At 60.2% G+C, this 20759-nt stretch overlaps 1 protein-coding gene across 3 annotated transcripts; it reads left to right on the top strand.

Annotated features, from left to right (window-relative positions):
- Window positions 1-749: 749 nt before the first annotated feature.
- On the top strand, window positions 750-20759 carry CBS (cystathionine beta-synthase). 3 transcript variants are annotated; one of them, XM_081026807.1, is made up of 17 exons: window positions 750-857; window positions 2373-2586; window positions 5705-5811; window positions 7604-7738; window positions 9674-9753; window positions 9865-9999; window positions 10539-10608; window positions 11765-11856; window positions 12312-12437; window positions 12774-12858; window positions 14285-14390; window positions 14937-15011; window positions 15152-15286; window positions 15834-15942; window positions 18125-18209; window positions 18506-18547; window positions 19893-20759. In XM_081026807.1, exons 2-17 carry the CDS (start codon window positions 2381-2383, stop codon window positions 20051-20053), a joined length of 1749 nt encoding a protein of 582 aa, XP_080882933.1. In that variant the 5' UTR covers window positions 750-857; window positions 2373-2380; the 3' UTR covers window positions 20054-20759. The 3 variants fall into 3 exon arrangements, with proteins under 3 accessions (XP_080882933.1, XP_080882935.1, XP_080882934.1); XM_081026808.1 differs by lacking the exon at window positions 750-857 and adding an exon at window positions 1464-1594; XM_081026809.1 differs by lacking the exon at window positions 18506-18547 and having other exon boundaries at window positions 776-857.

Here is a 20759-nt window from a genome sequence, read left to right as displayed (position 1 = left end):
AGACAGCCTGCGTGACATCTGTTCTAGGCAGCTTTTGTGACTTCTGGCCAAGGCTCACGCGAGCTCGGGTGCCCCGCCCGGCCAGTGGAAGCGCCCCCGGCTCCGCACTTCGACGACGAGGGCAGGAAATACACGTCCCGAGAGCCCCGCCCGCCGGGGTCCGTCCAGAGCCCGGGTACCCGCCCCAGCTTTAGGCTCCTGGGTCCCGCTACCAGAGGACGCGAGCGCAGAGTCCCCATGGCCAGCGTGAGGGGACCCGGTGGGCACGACATCTGCTGAGGGTCATCTTCAGGGCCTTACCAGTCCTTCCGTCTCCAGACTGCACGTTTTAAAACGCAACAAATGTTTACAACACCGCGCGAGCGGGCAATTAACCGAGTAAAAGGGCGTCTGGACCTCGGGGAGCGAGCTCCGCCCAAGCCCTGGCGGCCAGGCTCCTGCGGGGGGGCCGGGATCGGGGCCGGAGGGCCGGGGCCCCAGTTGCGTCCACGGGGAGTGGGGGATGGGAACGGGGCAGCGCGGGGGCGGGGGTCCGTCCTAACGCCGGACAGTGCGGGGGGGGGCAGGTTCCGGGATGGATGGGGGCGGGGGGGCAGGTTCCGGGACCCGCGCGGGGCGGGCTCCAGACGCGCGGGCGGCTGTTAGGGTGGGACGGGAGGGGCGGGGCCAGCCCACGGCCGGGGGGCGGGGCGGGGCGGGGCGGGGCGCGCCTCGGGATTGGCCAGGTGCCGGCCTCCGCCCCCGCCTCTCAGCCAATCGCCTTCCAGCCCCTCGCCGCCGCGGGGTCCCCCCGAGCTGCGTGTTCGCCCCGCAGCTGTGCGGCCGCCACTCGCCGCCCCGGGACGCGCCCCGTCCAGGTGAGCCCGCGGGCCCGGGCCGCCCACCCTACGCCGCGGTGGCGTCAGCCGCACCTGCACGCGGGGAGCGGGGCGGGCGCCGGGACCCTTCCCCCACCCGCAGGGCCAGACCCCCGAGAAGCCGGGCTTTCGGTCCACGTGGCCCCGGCCCCGCACCCCGACTCCCGCGGCTGCGGAGCGGACGCGGGGCCGCGCGCCTGGGAGCGCGGAGCCGGGACCGGGGGGGCATTTGGGGGAGGTGCGCTGTAATGGTGGCGATGGTTGACTTTTCACTGCATTTTGGATGGAAAATGGCTGTTTCTTAAATGGCTCTCTTCCGCCATGGTGTGGGGTGTGGGTAAATATTGAGACAGCTGCGGGGACCGCCTGCGAAGCGGGTGCCCGCCGGGCAGGGTGCCCAGGGCACGCGAGTCCCTGCCCCGGGCACGGTCTCCGGTGGGGGAGGGGGACACGCAAAACTTTTAGCCTCAGGATTACGTCGCAGTGTTTATCCCAAACTGTGTCCCCAAGTGCCCTCCCGAAGGCCGGGGACCGGGCGGTGCCCGCACTCACTGTAGGGTTTCCGTCTCCCCCGTGGAAGCTCCCACTTTAAAAGGAGTTTACTGCCGTTCGCACGCGTGACCCTGGCCCCCTCCGGGCGACTGGTGCAGCGAGCAGGGTGCAGGGTGCAGGGCTGCCCTTGGGGGCGTCGTGACCCCGGCGGGTCTTGCGGTTTAAGGTGCGGCGGGCGGGGCCAGGTGAGCCCCCTCCCCGGGATGGACGGGCGTGGGCCCGCGGGGCGCTCGGGGGGCGGCCACAGCCGGCGGGTTCCGAACTGTCGCCAAGCGAGAGGCCCAGAGAGAGCCTTTGGGTTCCGCAGACCAGGGCGGTTCCATCCATGTGCCCAGCAGCCCCTTACCTTGTCGGCGTGGGTCCCGCGCGCAGAAAGCCACCGAGAGGGGCGCCCGGCTGCCTGTGTTCAGCGGCAGGACCGCGGTGGCGCAACCCGGCGCGTGCCCACCCCCAGGGCGTTGCCTGGGGGTCCAAGTCTGATGGGGAGGGAGGTCCACGACCCGGGAGCTTCTGCACGATGGAAGAATCACCCCTCCACCGGCCACTTTGGGGGCGCATGACAGAGGGAAGGCTTTGCTCCCCGTACAGCGGGGGCTTGACAGAATAATATTCCATTGTATGGAGAGACCACGTTTTGTGTATTCGTCCTCTGATGGACACTTGTGTTTCCACCGTTTGGCTGTTGTGACTAGTGCTGCTGAGAATGTGATATGCAAATACCTGCTTCCGTTTTTCTGGATAGATGTGAGGCAGTGGGGTTGCGGGGTCACGTGGTAGTTGTACGGTTCACCTTTTGAGAAACCAGCAAACTCGTCCACAGCTGCTGGTGCCTGCGTGTCTGTGCCTGTACTTGCTGAGCTGTCTGGATGCGTGGAGTCCCACCCCCGGAGGGGCCTACTGGCAGACCTTCCCCTGCAGTGTTTGGAAAGGGCCTGAGCCACATCTCTTCTCCATCCCTGACAGATCACAGCATGCCTTCCGAGACCCCCCAAGCAGAAGGGCTGGCACGGTGCCCCCACCTGTCAGAGGCTAACTCCCAGAAAGGGAGCATGCAGCAGGTGCCCCCCGGGGCCAAGGATGCCAGGGAGCGCCTGTGGATCAGCCCCGATGTGCCGAGCAGGTGCTCCTGGAAGCTGGGCAGGCCCATCACCGACTCGCCTCATCACCACACTGCCTTGTAAGTCCCTGCTCACCGTCACAGGACCCTCCATGCTTACCTGAGGGGAGGACCGTGGTACCTGGAGGGCATCGAGCCATGTGGCTGTGACCCTCCCCCTTGTAAGCGCTGTGATGGGTGGTGAGCTGCAGGGTGGGGGTGGAGGGGCCTTTTTAGATGAGCCACCAAGGCTCAGAGAGGCCAAGGCTTGTCGGTGCTGCTGCCCAGCACCTAGGTCAGTGCCCAAAAAGGGTAGATGCTGAATACATCAGTGGAGGTGCCCCCGTCACACTCTGAGTGAGCGGTAGAGGGGAGCTTTCTAACGCGGGTCCTGCTTGCACACTCGTGTTTGAGGTGAAGGTATATTTTTTCAGCAACCAGGATCATACCTGCACCTTTCCACTTAACTGAGCTGTAAACATTTCTCCCAGTCATGAAATATTTTTCTATAGTGGGTTCGTTTGTGGTTGGATAGAGACTGTTGGACGAATAAACCATACTTTTTTAAGCCCTCTAGGGGGTATTTAGATGTTTGCAATTATCTCATTATGAATAACTGCAGTAGAAAACACTATGCATTCATATAGTCAATGCATTTTTGTTGAGCACCTACTGTATTTTGTGCCCTGGTCTAGGTGTAGGAGATTTAGCAGGTGCAAAGAAAAGACACAGAAACCCTTGACCTGCGGAGAAACTTAAATCAAGCTAACTGAATTTTAGGATTATCTTTATTTCCTGAGTATAATCTCCCGGAAGTAGAATAAGTGAGTGGGAGACTCTTGTCTTTTAGATGCTTGATTCTTATTTCATGTACACGTTTCTGATTATTGATTTTTACACGAGAACTGGGGAGTGAGAAGGGGGTACGCTCCTTAAGTGGGGCCAGTCGATAGATAGAAATGGAAAGTTACAAACCCAGAAGCTCCAAGCATTAGATTGATCTCAGTGCTGGAGGTCAGTTGCTCACTGGCCAAACAGGATAACCTTCAGTGCCAAAACAAACCAGAGCAGTGGGTAGAAGCTGGGGTGTGGCTGCTGGGGGTGGGGGTGGGGTGGGGGCTGGCAGGGAAGAGACCAGCCTCCCTCACTCTGTGTCCTGAGTGGAGAGAACGCTCTCCTTTCCTGGTTGTCAGACAGAACACATGAGCACCTCATCTCCTGGCCTGATTACCCCTCTTTAAAAGCCCCGAAGGGACACCTGGCCCTTCCTGAGCCCTGTGCTACTCGTCCCAGTTACGAGGGAGGACACTAGACCAAGGTCCCCTGGAGGAGACAGGCCTAGAGGGTTCTGGTGGTGAGAACACATGGGCTGATGAGAGAGAGGGTGACCTGGGGGGTGGCTGGGGGCAAACCTTGGAGCCGGTACCTGCGTAAGCAGAAGGTGCTACAAGTGGGTGTCTGGGGAAGGGGGTTCCAAATGGATCTAAGGTGGGGTGAGCTTAGAAAGAGGGCCAGAGTGGGAGCAGCAGAGTAAGAGGAGGGCTTGAGGGGCAGGCAGGGATTGGGGTTTATTCTGAGGTGCTGTGGGGTGGTCCTCCTGGAGGCCTCTTGTGCTGTCAGAGTGAAAACAATTAAGAGGAGGTGAGTCCAGGGCCATCCCTAGTCAATTCTTTCCCTGGGCTCCTGTCCTGACCTCAGGCAGAATTCTCAGGTGACTGAGTCCGGAACCCCGAGTTCTCTGCCTGCCCCGGTGGGGGTGGGCCTTGGCCTGCTCTGGCTGCCACAACCACTGCTGGGCCAGGGCCACCCAGCCACCCGCCAGCCCTCTAGTACTCCCCCACGTGAGGGTGCAGGTGTTTCCTCTGTGTGGCCTTGGCTTTAACTAGTGAATGAATCAACCCCCCCCCCCCCCGTGTGGCCCCGAGGACCTAACCTGCAAGGCGGGGTCAGGAGCTCTTTGCCCCCAGCCCCGGCTCTCCTCCCCGTCATCCAGCCTCCAGTGTGGTTAGGGGTGATCCTTTTAGCTCCTTGCCACTTTGGAAGGAGCTCGTCTCTGTGGCCGAGTCTTCTCCCCTTCCCCCCTAGAATGCAGCATTCCTTATCTGTCCCAGGACCCCTGGGGGGGGGGCGCAGAGCCACCAGGGGGCAGGCGGGGTGTCTAACGGTCTCCTGCGGTGGTGACAGGCTCACTAAAGATTAAGGACCACAGAGTGGTATGTTAAGGGCACGGGAAGCTGTTGCATGTCTTGAAGCTCAGGTCAGTTGTGGGTGGATATTCCTGGGTGGATATTTGGGGAGCATGTCCTTGGCACATGGCACTGGTCCCCGAGGGTGAGGGGAGGAAACACCCCGGCGGCCACACAGGGAATGCCTGTTGCGTGGTTTGCACCCACCCTAGTGCTGCCTGTCACCAGCTTGTCAAGAGGAGAATTGCTGGGGAAAGGGGGCCAGTCACTGAAGGGAGTGAAGGGAGACAGTGACCCATGAAAAGGAAACCCCACTCTGGGCCTGGAGGTCCTCTGGGGGAATCGGGACCCTGGTCTCAAGGACAAAATGGCCACTCCGAGGTCTGTTCTTTTGTCTTGAGCATTGCGCTTCGCACCACCTGTGCCTGACACTTTGGGGTGATGCCAGGGGCTGTTCGCAGTCACTGTCACTGCCTGCTGGTGACGCAGCCCGAGGGGTCTCTGCTCTGGGGTTGGCACCCGTTTTTTGATCAAAGAGGAAAGGAGGAGGCACCCCAGGTGTCAGAGGCTGAGCGATGACAGAAATTGAAGTCCCCAGTAAAGCCTTTTTGAAAGGATGGACCAGACCTGTTTCGAAGTCAGTGTTTGTTTATTTTAACTTTATTTGGAAATTAACATTGGCAAGTTGCAAAAACAGTACAAAGAGGTCCTGTGTCCCCTCTACCCCGCTGTCCATTGATGACGTGTTCTGTTATCACAGTGCATTTTCAAACCCAGCCCGTGACGTTGGTGCAGCTATTCACTCAACTGCAGACATTCATGTCGTGGGTTTTTAGGGGTGGGTGTGTGACTTTAGATCCTGCGTGTACATTTGTGTGATCACCACCCAGGGCCCTCGTCAAAGCCAGTCCTTTTATTTATTTTTTGATTTATTTAAAACAATGTGCTGAATTGCCAAGGCTGGTACTATTTCATTTTCTTTTGCTGAATACTTGTGGGCTCCTCTATTTTAGGGCAAAGTCTCCCAAAATCTTGCCAGATATCCTGAAGAAAATTGGGGATACCCCCATGGTGAGAATCAACAAGATCGGGAAGAACTTCGGCCTGAAGTGTGAGCTCCGTGAGTACCTCCATGCTGCGCTCGGCCCAGCTCGGCTCAGTGTGTCTGGGGGTGCGGGTGGTCCCCTGAAACCTTTGTGGGGGACTAAGGAATGACTAAGACCTTGTCAGATACAATCAGGAAGAATAGATGAGAGGGTCATGTGCTCCAGGGTGACCGAGAGGGCCGCTCTGGGGCTGGTGGGCAAGGAGGTGACCTGAGAGCGAAGCAGGCAGCGAATGGCACCCCAGGAAGCGTGTGCAGGTAGAGGTCGCAGGAAGGAGAGCGACCTCATCCAGCCCTTACAGGGGTGGCCCAGCTCCCAGGAGCAGAGTGCAGTCATTTGTCTTAGGTTTTTCTGGGGAGGAGTAGACACACTGCCCGCTGGGCCATGTGACAACAGGACAGTTTTTGTAATGAGGGTCTCAGTCACCAGCTGGGCAGGAAGTGGTTGTCTCATTGTTTAGCTGGTTTTGTAGGGACAGACAAGTGGGAATGGGGGTCTGTGTCTGACCTTGTCCTAGGTAAACACGGGGGTCCTCCAAGAGTCTTATCTGTCATTTGGGGACGGGGCTGCTTTGCAGGAAGGTTTCCAGCAATATGAGAGGGTGGGGGATTTCTTCCCTATCACAGTCTCCCAGGCAGAGCCCAAGTAGACTGTCACCTTGTCTCGGAGGAAACAGCAGCTGCAGAGGCCCTCAGGGGGTTTCTGGGGGGGGGGCTGTGAGCCGAGGGAGCAGGGGGCGGGGCTTGAGGTGGGACAGGCAGCACGTGGCCGCATCACCTTGGGGACAGCAGAACCTTCCGCTCTCCTCCCCTCTGGGGAAAGACTTCTCTAAGAAATGCAAGGTCAGTGCACACTCCCGGGCTCTGCAGAGGTGCTGGGGTCACCTCGGAACGGCCAGGATAGTGGAGGCCACTGACCAGTACCCAGCAGATACAGGCCTGCCTCGTCTCAGTGACCCCACTGTACTTTCTCATGTGTCTGTTTTACTGATGGACAAACGGGCTGGTCTTCCCGTGGGGCTAGTTAGATTTATCTAATGAAACAATTCAAGTGTGAGACCCGGAAGGGTCCTGGGGTTCTGGCCTGCTCAGCGGTCAGGCGTTTGGGGGCCCCTGCCTACCACGCACGTGCACATGGACACACCACATATACGGGCCCAGCAGGGGCCTCTCCTGGCTCTAGGGACAGCGTTAGAGCAGAAGTGGGATTTCAGAAACCAGGACACACTAGGTTGGAGGTGATTCTTGGGGTGTCGTAGGTTGGCCTGGGGTCCTCAGATCCCGTTTGGTACAGCGCCTGCCCTTTCTACAAACACCATGTATTTTTAAGAGATGGGCGGGTGTCCTCCCATCAGGAAAGAGCTGCCCCGAGGGCGGGTACAGCCAAGGACAGCATGTTGGGTGGAGAGAGCCCTGGGAGACATGTGTCTGCGGGGAGGAGGACAGGTGAGGCCACGGTGGGGGTTGCAGGTCTGTCAGCTGGGGGGTGATTGGGGGTGGCTGGCAGGGCCTGTGCGTGTGGCCGGGCATTAGGGTAGTTAGCTGCCCGCTGCACGCCCAGCAAGTCGCCGCGGGACTGGCGGCCTGTGGGAGGGGATGTGGCTCCGGCCCATCCACCCAGGGGCTCCTGGGCGTGACTCTGTCTCGCCCCCCCCCCCCCCGTGGGAGGAGCATGTCCTCCAGCTGTGCTGGCGGGTGGGCGCCAAGGGGGCGGCTTACAGCGCCAGCAAAGGTCTGTCCCACGGCTGCGTTGGGCGGGTCAGGTTGTGGGGGCCTCGCCGCCTCCTGACGCGCCTCTCGCTGCCAGTGGCCAAGTGCGAGTTCTTCAACGCGGGCGGCAGCGTGAAGGACCGGATCAGCCTGCGCATGGTGGAGGAGGCCGAGCGCTCGGGCACGCTGAAGCCGGGGGACACCATCATCGAGCCCACATCCGGGAACACAGGTGCGTGCTGCGGTGGGCCAGGCCCCCTGGCCGCGGTGGCCGGCCGCTGCCCTGGCCGTGTGCTCGCCCGGATGCCCGCGTGCAGCTGCGTGTTGCACCCCACTTGCCGACCCCTGGCCCTCGGGCCTGCACTGATGACGTGGGTCGCTCACACGAGCAGGGCCACCTGGCAGTAAGATTTTGGTGGCCGCGCGCTGCAGTGACAAACAGCACAGACGGCAGCTGAATCAACACACATTTATTCCCTCACTGTCTGGAGCGTAAAGTCCAGGGCTGGGCACAGTGCTGCTTCCTGCAGCCTCCTGGGTGTGTGGACGCCATCTGCTCTCTGTGTCCTCAGGTGGCCGTCCCTCTGTGAGTGTCTGTGTCCCCATCTCCTCTTCTCAGAAGGACACCAGTCAGAAGGGAGCAGGGCCCACCCCAGGGACCTCACTTTACCTTAACACCTCTTTAAAGACCCCGTCTCCACATACACTCACACTCTGAGGTGATGTCAGTTAACACTGTTAATTTGGGGAAAACAGGTCAGCCCCTAACGTTGCCATCTGTCCCCCCAAAATGCACATCCTTCTCGAATGCAAAGCACCCGCACTCATCCCAACAGCCCCCAGGGGCTTCACTCTCCCGGCATCCTCTCTACAGTCTAAAGCCCGAGGCCACATCGAAACCAGACAGGGGTGGGACTGGGCACATCCCTCCTGAGGCGACGCCTCTCCAGCTGGGAACCTGTGAGACCTGCCCAGCCACGTGCTTCCCAAATACGAGGTGGGACAGGCGTAGGACAGAATCCCCACTGCTCAGGTGGGACAGGCGTAGGACAGAATCCCCACTGCTCAGGTGGGGCTGGTGTAGGACAGAATCCCCACTGCTCAGGTGGGGCGGGCGTAGGACAGAATCCCCACTGCTCAGGTGGGACGGGCGTAGGACAGAATCCCCACTGCTCAGGTGGGACGGGCGTAGGACAGAATCCCCACTGCTCAGGTGGGACGGGCGTAGGACAGAATCCCCACTGCTCAGGTGGGACGGGCGTAGGACAGAATCCCCACTGCTCAGGTGGGACGGGCGTAGGACAGAATCCCCACTGCTCAGGTGGGACGGGCGTAGGACAGAATCCCCACTGCTCAGGTGGGACGGGCGTAGGACAGAATCCCCACTGCTCAGGTGGGGCGGGCGTAGGACAGAATCCCCACTGCTCAGGTGGGGCGGGTGTAGGATAGAATCCCCACTGCTCAGGTGGGACGGGCGTAGGACAGAATCCCCACTGCTCAGGTGGGACAGGCGTAGGACAGAATCCCCACTGCTCAGGTGGGGCGGGTGTAGGACAGAATCCCCACTGCTCAGGTGGGACGGGCGTAGGACAGAATCCCCACTGCTCAGGTGGGACGGGCGTAGGACAGAATCCCCACTGCTCAGGTGGGACGGGCGTAGGACAGAATCCCCACTGCTCAGGGAGGCGTCGGGAAGGAGCAGGGGTCACTGTCCCAGCAAGCCTGAAACCCAGCAAGGCAAATGCCATGGGTCTGGGGCTCAGGGTAATTCTCTGCGGCCAGATGCTGTGTCCTCAGGACAGTGGCCCTGACCCCGTGGGAACCAGGGACGAGGCCGCCTTGCCCCCAGGCCTGTGCCCTTGGGGCTGTGGTGGGAGTGGCCGCCCTGCCCACCTCTCACCGCCCTCAGGGCCTTTCTCCCTCCTGGGAAGGTCCCCTGTGCTCAGTGAGCTCCATCGCTTTTGCTCTCAGTGCTGCGGTTGTTACTGTCACCTCCCTTGGCGCCCAGGACGTGGTGTGGGTGCCCAGTGAAAGCTGGAGGCATTGGGGTTTGTGTTTGTGCCCCACTTTTCCTTGCCTTTCGTTTCGGCCTCCTCGTTCTCTCGCCCCGAGGGCCCAGCCCGGCTGCAGGGCGAGGGACTGAGCCGAGTGCTATCCCCGGCTGCAGGGATTGGGCTGGCCCTGGCCGCCGCGGTGAAGGGCTACCGCTGCATCATCGTCATGCCGGAGAAGATGAGCTCGGAGAAGGTAGGCCGGCAGGTGGCGCGGGGGGGGGGGGGGGGCCTGTGCCCCGGGACCCCCGCCCGCCCGCCCAGGGCCAGAGGCCTGGCGGTGGGTGAAGGCACCTGTCCTCTGCAGGTGGATGTCCTGCGGGCCCTGGGGGCTGAGATTGTGAGGACGCCCACCAACGCCAGGTTCGACTCCCCAGAGTCGCATGTGGGTGTGGCGTGGAGGCTGAGGAATGAGATCCCCAATTCTCACATCCTGGACCAGGTGAGGCTCAGGGTGTGTGGGCTGACGTGGGATGCTCCTGGGTCTCTTGGGGTGTGGGGTGGTGCCGCACATGCAGCAGGAGTGGGGGCTACAAAGGCGACTGACTCTCTGGCATGTGGCCGCTGGCTTCTCCCAGCCGGTAGGACCTCCAGCGGGCAGCTGGCTGATGGGCCGAGCCTTGGTCTCTGCTGACCGTACCAGCTTCAGGCTCAGCGTGGCACACTGGGTGGGAATGCCCCGTGCTGAGGATCTAGAAGCTCTGTGCAGGCGTCAAACGCATAAAAACCTTTTTGTGGGAAGCTCTTCTGTCTCACTCATTTCGCTTCTTGGTTAAATTCAGGAATTGCATCTTCTGAAGAGCTGAGGTGACTATTTTGGGTCTGTTGAGGCTCCTAAAATTGCCTGTGCCATTGGCCCCCCTTCCCTATGCCACTGGCATTCTCTGTTTGCACTGATCTGTTTGCCTGATGCCTTCTGGCTGCCGCCATTTTGGTGCCGTTGACCTTCACTCATACGCCCTTTGTGCTCCCACCATGCAGTACCGCAATGCCAACAACCCCCTTGCTCACTACGACAGCACCGCCGAGGAGATCCTGCAGCAGTGTGATGGTGGGTACCTCATCGTAACCTGTCCACCTGCACCACCTCTCTCCCTGGTGGCCTGGGAATGCACAGGTCATTTACCAGCTCCTTGGTAAACTCCTATTCATCCTTTAAAACCCAGACCAAATGTCCCCTCTGAAATACTTTCCAGAGTATTTCCTTAGAGTGGTTTCCTCCCTCTGTTGTGCTTTCTTGGATTTTGTGTGTGCCTCTTCTAAACACCAAATATATCATGCAATTGTATTTGTCTACCCAGTGGTCTGTCCTCCAGAGCTGCAGGACCTGAGTGTAGGGAGTGAGTGTCCTGGCTGGTGGTGCTGGCTCACAGCTGGGGTTTCACGTTGCTCAGTGGCACTGGGCATGAGACCCCAACTTGGTGTTGAATTCCACGTTCTCTGTGCCTGGGGTGGTGATGCCAGTGATTAGCTTGCTGTCTGTATGGAGGGAGGCTCCCTGGAACCCTTCCACGCAGCCAGAGCCAAGGCCCACAGGGCTCTGGTGTTTTCTGATGGGCTGAGGTTTTAGGGGGGTGCTGCTGGGCAGCTGGCACCCTGGCTTCCTGTTTGGAGGTGGTGTTGGCCGTGGCTTCAGTGCCCGCTCATTCAGTGCCCAGAAGCCAGGCAGCGAAGTCCAGGCATTTGCTCGCCAGGTTTTCGGGGGTGAGAATTCTATCACTCGGCAAAAGCGGTGCCTCGGCTCGGTGGCCCGCTCGGACTTGTCTGCAGGAGGCCTGGGCTGGCGCTCGGCAGCGGGCGAGCCCAGCGGGTTTCTGAGCACAGCCCGAGTGCTTGACTCTGCTTTATCACTCAGTTCACTTACATCGTCCAAAACCAACAGCATATTAGGTGCGTCGTGGAGAGCACCTGGGCCCCGTCCGCCCAGGCAGCCAGCACGTCTGTCCTGCCCACACTTCCAGACGGGCTTATGGAGCTGTACCAAGGAGGGCTTCGGTGGCCACGTGCCCTTTGGCAAAGACTTAGCTGAAGCTCACTGCATCCCTGTGACCAAATGCTTCTTAAAGATGAAGGGCGGTGATGAGAGGCTGTGGAAATTGGAGAATAGTTTCTCTTTTGACCGTTTTGATAGCCTGCCTTCATTTTGGTTGAGTGTGTTTTCACTTACTCTCAGAATGGTCTCCCTGATGCGGCTTCTCCCCTCTTAGGGAAGCTGGACATGCTGGTGGCTTCAGCGGGCACAGGCGGCACCATCACGGGCATTGCCAGGAAGCTAAAGGAGAAGTGCCCTGGGTGCAAAGTGAGTGAGCAGGGCTGTGGGCCCTTGGGCCAAACCCAGCGACCCACCACCTAGGTGCTCAAATGAGCTGGAGGTGGGAGTGGATTTGCGTGGCCCCCAAGGACCATTAAGAAGCTCTGAGCTCTTGTGTTCGGATCCTGTGACCACCCCGCCTGGGCAGGGCCTGGATTTGGAGCTGCAAGTGGGCCGGGGTGGGCTTGTGGGGAGAGCCGGCTGGTCACGCTGAGCCCACTCCCTCTGATTCTTCCCTGACGTCCAGAGGTCACTGCCCAGCACCTGGGGCTGCGCAGGAGGGGCTTCCCTGGGAAACTCCTTCCCCAGCCATGCCCTTGAGTAGTGACCTCCCCTGCGGGCATTCTGCGGGCACCTCAGTAGGGTGGTCTGGGCCACTCGGCAAGCCAGGCACGTCCACGTGAGGTTTGCCAGACGCCAGCGCTCACATGGCTCCTCTGCAGATTGTCGGGGTGGACCCTGAAGGCTCCATCCTCGCAGAGCCCGAGGAGCTGAACCGGACGGAGCTGACCGCCTACGAGGTGGAAGGCATCGGCTACGACTTCCTCCCCACGGTGCTGGACCGGACGGTAGGTGGGGCCGCGGTGATGTTGGCAGCCCCTGGGTCTCGCCCGTTAGCCGCTCGCCCGCTGAGCACAGGAGCCGGCCTGGCTTTCCTCCGGCGCCTGTACAAGCAGGGAGAGACTGCGTAGTCATGAAGTCAAGACTGGCCACCACAGGGCACAGTACCCCACTGCGCTGTGACCCCGCTGGGCTGGGCCGGGCCGCACAGGCCCAGCTCTGGGTGGTATTCACAGACCAGGCCCCTGCCAGGGTCGGGGGAGCCGGAGAACAAGGCCAAGGCCGTCTGCAGCTGACACGCCGTGGGGCCCTCACCCACACTGCGCACCATCCGTCCTCCTCAGGTGGTGGACAAGTGGTTCAAGAGCAACGATGAGGAGTCCTTCGCTTTCGCACGCATGCTGATCGCACAGGAGGGGCTGCTGTGTGGTGAGTGGCGGGCAGGCTGCCCGGGCACCTGGGCTCCCAGTGCAGACGCATGGCGCCGTCCTCCACTGAGGCTGTGTGGCGGCTGTGGCCGCGCTTCTCCCGGCGCCGTCCGCCTGCTGGGCTGTTAGGAGGTCGCCTGCCTGCTTCCCGATGGGCCTGCCACTCCGCACTGGCCGGAGCTCTGGGTCAGTGTCCGGGGTCTGGGCTCCCTGTGGCCCACGTGTCTTGTTTTCTGTGTGATGGCCTCACTGAGAACCCGGAAGGGGAGGAGCTTGAGATGCGAGGGGTGGGGACACAGGAGCCCCGAGAGCATGACCAGCAGAGTTGGCCGTGGGGGCCGGTGGCCTGCAGCACTGTTGTGCACTTGTGTTTGGGGCCAGAGCTCTGAGGCCCCTTGGGGTTTTCAGTCAAGACCAGCATTGTCCTTGGGGTGGGGGCTCCCCATCGATGGGGGTCTGAGACGGGACAAGGCTCCTGCCAGCTCACTTTCCACTGGAGGCCTGAGGCCTGTCCAGGCTCCCTTAGGTCTCAGGGGACTTACCGTGCAGAGAAGGGACACCCGCACCCACGTTAGAACTCCTATGTGGGGAAACAACATGCAGTCATTTGAAATGTGCCTGCCCTGTGTTGCGTCACCTTGGGGCTGGGACAGAGGAAATGGGAGGAAATAGGCCCCCGCTTAGAGATTGGAAGCAAGCCGCTTTTGATTGAAAAGGAATTTCCAAAATGTCCTGTGAAGGAAGTTTCTCTTCAGAATCGTTGGACTTAGTGTCAGGCCTCCCCTGGTCCCCATTTTCAGTGGGTGACAAGTGAGCATTCGATGCTGGAAGGGGGGCCCCCTCCGTGGCCACATGGCACTTCCATGAGCTCAGCCCAGCGGGGCCATGGGGGCCACCTCTCAGCACCCACCCTCTGGCTCTAACTCGGCGGCTCTTTGTAAAGCGGGAACTGCGGCACCGGCCTAGTGGGTGGCTCTGCGTGGTCAGTGGCGTGAGACCGTGCTGGGGCGCCCTCAGCAAGGCTGTCCCTGTGCTTGGCCTCGGTCTCTGGGGCATTTGCCTGGGGGCTCAGGCCCATGGTGGCACTTTCCCCAGCACAGCCCCACCCTGGCTCAGAGGAACCCCGCTTGCTCGGGGTCCTTGTGTTTCCATGATCAGGGTTCAGTTGTGAAACCCTGAGCAGGTAGGATACTCAGTGGTGCAAGAGAGTGGGGGTGGACAGTGAGAAGTGGGGACGCTGCCAGCACCCTGGATGGAGCTCCTCTCCCCAGAGGCAGCCACTGCTGATGGCTTCCCACAGATCCTTGCAGAACGTTTTGTGTGCGCTCGTGCTCCGTCTCTCCCCCTCGCTCATCTCTCCCTCTCCCCTCCCTCTCCCCCCACTTCCTCCCATCACTGACACACGGTCTGACTCTGGCCCTCGGCAGGTGGCAGCTCGGGCAGTGCGATGTCGGTGGCTGTGAAGGCCGCCCAGGAGCTGCAGGAGGGCCAGCGCTGCGTGGTGATTCTGCCCGACTCTGTCCGGAACTACATGTGAGAACCTCCTTCCTCCTGTCCCCCCCGTTGGCACCTTGTTTCCCGCTGGGCGTCCCCTGCCCGCTGACAGCAGGGAGGTGGGGGGGTCCCAGGGGCACTGAGCTCTGCTCCACCTCCTGGGCCAGGGCTCCGCCCACGTGTCACGAGCTCATGTTTTCTCGGCCTCACTGCCTCATCTGGGTCTTCTAGACGCGTTTAAAGTCCACGCAGGTCCCCGGCAGCCACCAAGGCCTGGTGTGGAGGCTTGGACGCTGGGTGGGTTGGAGACGTCGCCCAGGGAGCTTCAGGGGGGCTGACAGCAGGGGCCCCGGGGAGAACCTTCTGTGCTCTGAGCGCCTTCGGCCCTGGTGGGCCAGGTGCCCCAGCGACACGCAGTCCCCTGCGGTCTTTCCCAGCTTGTCCCTGGAGCTGCAGCCACGTGGGGTCTGTGCTGGTCCCGCAGGGCCTGGGGGTGGCACTGGCTGCGAGAAGCAAGCCCTCGGTGTGGGCAGAGGCAGTGCTGACACCCTCTCCCTGGTGCTGCCGGCCCCCTGATGCCCGCAGGTCCAAGTTCCTGAGTGACAAGTGGATGCTGCAGAAGGGCTTCCTGAAGGAGGACCTCGCAGTGAAGAAGCCCTGGTGAGAGGTCCCGGCCACCCGTGCCGCCCGCGTTTGGCTGGCGTCCCCGTGGTCTCCCTGTGTGGTGCTGCCCTTTGCGAGCGTGTGTTCTCAGCTCCTGCCGCCCAGCTCACGGCCGTCGCTGCCCCCTCCTCCCGCAGGTGGTGGCACCACAGGGTCCAGGAGCTGAGCCTGTCGGCCCCGCTGACTGTACTGCCCACGGTTACCTGTGAGCACACCATCCAGATTCTCCGGGAGAAGGGCTTCGACCAGGCGCCCGTCGTCGATGAATCAGGGTCAGTCTCAGCCACTCCCCAGGACAGGGCCACCGAGTGGGCCCCACTGCTGGCCAGCTGGCCTTGGCCACTTTGCATAGAAACGTCCAGAGCATTGGACCGCTGGAGCAGGGGGCTGGCCGCAGCGACCCTTAGGGTCTTACCGCTGTGTCCTTCACCTCCCCCGCAGTGTGAGCACGGGAGGCAGGGGACAGATGTGGCCTTGCTCTGAGGACATGTCTAACAGTGGAAGGCATGGCACACATGCCCCAGTGGGCACACCAACCGTCCAGTTCTCCTGGGAATGTCCCATTTCTAGCACCCAAAGTCCCATGTCCCAGGACACCGCTGCTGCTCACCCATGACTCCTCTCAGACAGAAAGTACCCAGTGGGCTCATTGCTTTATTGTCTGCCCAGGTGGGATGGGCACATCCAGGGCAGGGCATTTGGTCACCGCTGTCTTCCTGCCACGTGTGGGCACTCAGCACATTTGGCCAAAATTCCGCATGGATGGTGAGGGCGAGGCGGGCATGCTCTGTACTGACCCGCCCCTCCCCCGCTGCCCAGGGTGGTCGTCGGGATGGTGACCCTGGGGAACATGCTGTCGTACCTGCTCGCTGGGAAGGTTCAGCCGTCCGACCAGGTTCACCGAGTCCTCTACAAGCAGTTCAAGCAGGTATGGGCTCTGCAGCTGGAGCAGTGGGTGCTGACACCCAGCTCTGTTCTGGAAAGCGGGGTATGGAGTGAGGGGCTGCTTCGGCTGTCAGCTGGCTGCACCCCATCGAACCGTACATCCGGGAATTCACCCCAGCTTCGCAAACGGCAAAGCCCAGGTGGGGCGACGCCCTGTTGGCGAGGGCGCGTCAGTGCCCACTGAGTTTTGGCCACTGGGGTCAGCAGCCAGCGCAGAGACCTTCGTCTCAGCGGACTTGAGCATCTGCCAGTCTGCTCCGTCTCCCGCCTTCGGGCCCTCAGTTTTTCCTGTGCAGCATTTGTTTAAGAATGCCTGGCACGCTTAGTGATGTGCTAAGAACCAGAATGTTCTGGGAGAAATACCGCGTTGCCCCTTATGTGCTGGGGCTGGTCGTCCTGAGACAAAGGTGGCCACTGTCTGACGGGTCTGGGCAGAGCTGACTGGACGCGCTTTCAATGTCCCTGAGGGCCGTGCCGTCGGGTCAGCCCCTATCCCTGGGTCAGGTTCCATCCCTGCTTTGTCCGACTGCCCGGTGAGGGGGACTAACCCCAACCTAGGAATGAACTTGACCTTCCTCTTTACGCGTCACACTGTCACAGACACACAGCTGAAATGTCACCAGAATCTGTATATTCTCACCATTTGCAGCCCTGTGGCCATTGCCTGTGCCTCACCCCCTCTCCCGTAACTCCCCAAAAGTGGAGAGGCCGCAGGGGACTGGGCCACCCAAATCTTGCAGGTCGCTGGCACTTTTTAAAAAGCTAAGGGGGTGTGTAGTGAGCTTGCTCCGTTTTCTCTGCTCTTCCCTTAACCTTGTCTTTGAAATTTCTGAACGTGTAAAAACCAGAAAAGACCTTTGAAAATGGAATTATGGCCTCACATGAGTTCAACCTGTTGCCCCAAGCCAGATTCCCCAAGGAAAGGCGTTTCTGTCCTCACCTGAGTGCAGCTGCCGGCCGCGCCCTCTGACACGTGGGGTGCCTGCCAGCAGTGACTTTGCCCAGTCCCCCCGGGGCCAGGGAGCCACAGCGTGACTTCTGAAAGAACAGGGAAACAGCGATTGGGGCCATTTTAGGCCTCCTGCCCATAGCAAACGTCCCCTTTCCAGCTCCGGGCTGAGAGAGGGGCCCCGCGGTCGTCCCCACCCATTTCTAGGGTCTTCCCTGAGACGAGCTGTGCCAGGTGCCACTGCAGGCCGGTCACTGGTGATGTGGTGGGAGGGGGTCCAGGCATCCTTTCTCAAGTGGGGGGGCTACACGTGGACCCACCTAGACTGGGCGGAAGGGAGCAGGGCAGGGTCTGACACGCGGGGCCTCTGGGTCAGCTGGTGGCGACTTGACCAAGTGGGGTGACGACCGGGAGAGGAGCCACCATGGTCACCCTCGCCCCTCCTCCACCCGGGGAGGACCGAGGTCTGTGCATCGGCTGTTGTCCCTGACTGCCACTTAACTGATTCCTGGGCCTTCGCCTTTCCGCATCCCCCAAACTCCCTTCCCATGGCACTGCGGGCGAGTGCAGTTGTACTCATCCTTGAAAGCAGGACCCTCAGTGCCTTCTTTCCTTTTTATTAGGAGGCCCCATGATTTGTCTGTGGAGCAGGTAGCACAGAGCCGGTCCTCCATTCCCCTCCCCCTCCCAGGTGATGGCGTTTGGTGGTTGCATTTAACATTGGTGGCCACCATTACCGGGTCACTAGTGAAGTCCCACGTTTACGAGGGATTGACCTGTGTTCTAAAGCCCTGTGGCTGTTACAAGTGTAGTGACATGTGCCCATGACAGCGTCTGGGTGACACTTTGTATGGCCCTGTGTCCTGTGTTCTGCCTGTTTCTCTCTCCCTACCCCCCACCAACCCTGGCAGCCTCTGATCTCTGAGTTTCACCTTTTCCAGAATGTCCCGGAGTTGGATTTGGTGGCTGCCTTTCCTTCACTTAGCGATATGTAGGGAGCCTTCTTCCATGTCTTTCCGTGGGTAGATAGCTCATCCGAGTGTCTTTCTCTGGGTGTCACGTCGCCCTCCGATTTCTGCATTGTTTCTAAATCAGCAAATGGCTACAGAAGAACCTCCTTTAGCGATGCCAGGCCCCTCTCCTGTTGCCTCACGCGCCTTTCCACGGAGGGCCTGCTGGGATGCCCAGTGGGCACTGATCGTGGCTTCCCTTCTAGATCCGCCTGACCGACCCGCTGGGCAAGCTGTCCCACATCCTGGAGATGGACCACTTCGCCCTGGTGATCCACGAGCAGATCCAGTGTAAGTGGGCGGGGCCGGGGCGAAGCAGGAGACCCGCCCCAGGCTTCCTTCCATGTGCACTTTGCTCGGGTTTGCAGCGAGGCCCTTCTCCCCCATACGCGCTGGGGAGTCCTGGCGCCGACTGTCAGCCACCCCTAGGCTTGGGCACAGCTCTCAGAGCTACCCCTGTGTGGGTCGACCCAGGTGCCCAGCAGGGCGAGGGTTGTAGAAATGAGAATTGGGAGCACCCTGGAACCGTCCTCTCCCCCCACAGCTGAGGGCCGAGTCTAACCCCTCTCCCGTCCTTGGCTCCACAGCGCAGGACCAGGCCTTGGCAGGAGTGGTTGGGGGGCCTGCAGGTATGTACGCCCACTGTCCCATCTCAGAAATGGCTCTGCAGTCAGAACTGTGGCTCCGAGGGCCGTGGAGAGTGTCCAGGGTCCCAGATCCCCAGACCCCCAAGCGCAGGTGGGAGGGTCCCTCTGCTTCCTCCCACATTTACTCCTATTTGAACATTTCCAAAATAGGGGTATGAGTTCCAATTTCAGGGTCTATAAATAAAGTGTCCTTGGACAGAGCTACGCCTGACACTGCTGTTGTCAGAGCCACAGGGTTGTGACAGACGGGTCCTGGCTATGCCCAAACCGAACCTCCCAGGGGTCTGCAGGGCCACGTGGCAGAGGCTGTGGGGGTCACTCTTCTCCAAAGTGCCTCTGTGCCTAGAAGTCCCTTAAATGCTGGTAGCTGGTCTCCAGGCTCCCCTTGATTTTTTGAGGTGCTCAGAGTAGGCCACCATGGTGCCCAGCCCCGTGTCCCCCACCCCTACCCTAGGGACAGATGGCTGTGGAGGTGCTGAGAGGGGGCCTGGAGGATGAAATGTAACCTGGGCCCCTCAGCTCTGCCTGGCCCTCTGTGCACTTTACAGCAGCGGTGGGGCCTCCAGATAACTGACAGGATGTGTGTAGAGAGAAAGATGTGCCGTAGGAAGTGGCTCCCGTGATTAGCTGGCGAGTCCCAGCACCTGTAGGGTGCTGGGCAGTCTTGAGACCTGGGAAGAGCCAATGTTTCAGTTTAAGTCCAAAGACAGGAAAGGTCCCCTTTTACTCGGGGAGCATCAACCTTTTTGTTCTATTCAGGCCTTCAACTGATTGGACGAGGCCCACCCACACTGGGGAGGGCAATCTGCTTTCCTCAGTGGGCCGATTCAAATGATCTCATCCAGAAGCACCCAGAGGAATTTCTCAGTGCGTGTGGGCTCTCTGTGGCCCAGTCAAGTTGACACATGTATTTAACCTCAACGTCCTTGTCTGCCCTTAGCAGGCCAGGGCCAGCTCTCATTCTAAGCCTGAGAGCAAAGCGTGGGTTTGAAGACGATCACAAGCCAGAGGTGTGAGCCAGTGCAGCTCGTGGGTGTGAGTGGTGTTGGAATGTCCTTCTTTGGGCACCTAGGCAGACCCACAGGCTGCTGTGAACTGGCAAGGCCCTTGGGCGTCTGACCACTGGACACGGTTGAGAGGTCAGCAGCTGTTCTCTGTGGCTTCGCCCAGACGACTCCTGTGGGGAGAAAATGGCATCTGTTGTTTGGCTCCCACAGCACACAGGTGCCTGTAGGCACTGGGACAGGCTGAGGGCTGTGGTTTGGGGCTCAGCCCCCACCGGCCCGTGTGGCCATGCCTTTAGCCTGCTGCTTTCTTCCCTCCTCAGACCACAGTCATGGGAAATCCAGTCAGAAGCAAACGGTGTTCGGGGTTGTCACTGCCATTGACCTGCTGAACTTCGTGGCTGCCCAGGAGCGGGACCAGAAGACGAGCAAGTCAGCAAGTGCCTTGGAACCCAGAGCCGGCGGGGCCGCGGCCCAGCTCTGAGGCCCCTGCCACCTGCCGTCGTGCTTTCGCGAACACTGGCAAACAAGCACAGTGCTGCTTCACCACCTGACGCTGGGCATTGCTCGGTCCTGCAGGGAGCAGGGAGCAGGTGTAGGGTGCTTAGCCTGGGGCCAGCGGCAGTGGTGCAGCTTCCCTTTTAGAAACACCTGGGACCTAAAGGAATCTGATTTAGTAGATTAGATGTGCTTTTCTTTAACTTTCTCTTAAAATGTTTCTACAAGACAATCTTATTAAAAGAGAACTCGCCAGGTGATGAACCCATGCAATGACTGGGGCAGAGGGGACATTAGCAGAAGGAAGTGCCTTTTCCAGAGAAGAATCCAGAATGGGAGCAGCAGGAAGGAGTTCGGGCAGCGTGGGGCAGTACAGGGACCCGCTCGCAGCAGTGTTGTCTGCTTGGGGTTGGGCTGGTTACAGTGGCTTGAGTGTCTGGGGGTTTTTAAATTGTGGTGAAATTCACATTCCTAAAGTGAACACATTTGAAAGGTCCAGTTCAGTGGCATTTATGACATTGACAATGTTGCAGCCACCACGTCCATCGAGCTCCAAATTCTTGTCATTCATCACCCCTAGGCAGCCACCCCCTCCTCATCCCTCCTCTCCTGGCAAACTCTCATCTGCTTTCTGTCCATGGATCTTACCTATTGGGGTTATTTCAGATAAATGGGAATCATACAAACTGTGA

This window comes from Rhinolophus hipposideros (assembly GCF_964194185.1).
Source record: "Rhinolophus hipposideros genome assembly, chromosome: 2".
NCBI classification, from domain to species: domain Eukaryota; kingdom Metazoa; phylum Chordata; class Mammalia; order Chiroptera; family Rhinolophidae; genus Rhinolophus; species Rhinolophus hipposideros.
The sequence above is the reverse complement of the archived record's forward strand: the minus strand, read 5'-3'. Positions and strand labels throughout refer to the sequence as shown.

Bases quoted from the DNA above. Each gene is read 5' to 3' on its own strand.
- CBS (XM_081026807.1), top strand. From the start codon at position 2,381: ATGCCTTCCGAGACCCCCCAAGCAGAAGGGCTGGCACGGTGCCCCCAC. The intron at 2,587-5,704 runs GTAAGTCCCTGC...CCTCTATTTTAG, and splicing joins CCTCATCACCACACTGCCTT to GGCAAAGTCTCCCAAAATCT. The intron at 12,438-12,773 runs GTAGGTGGGGCC...CGTCCTCCTCAG, and splicing joins CCACGGTGCTGGACCGGACG to GTGGTGGACAAGTGGTTCAA.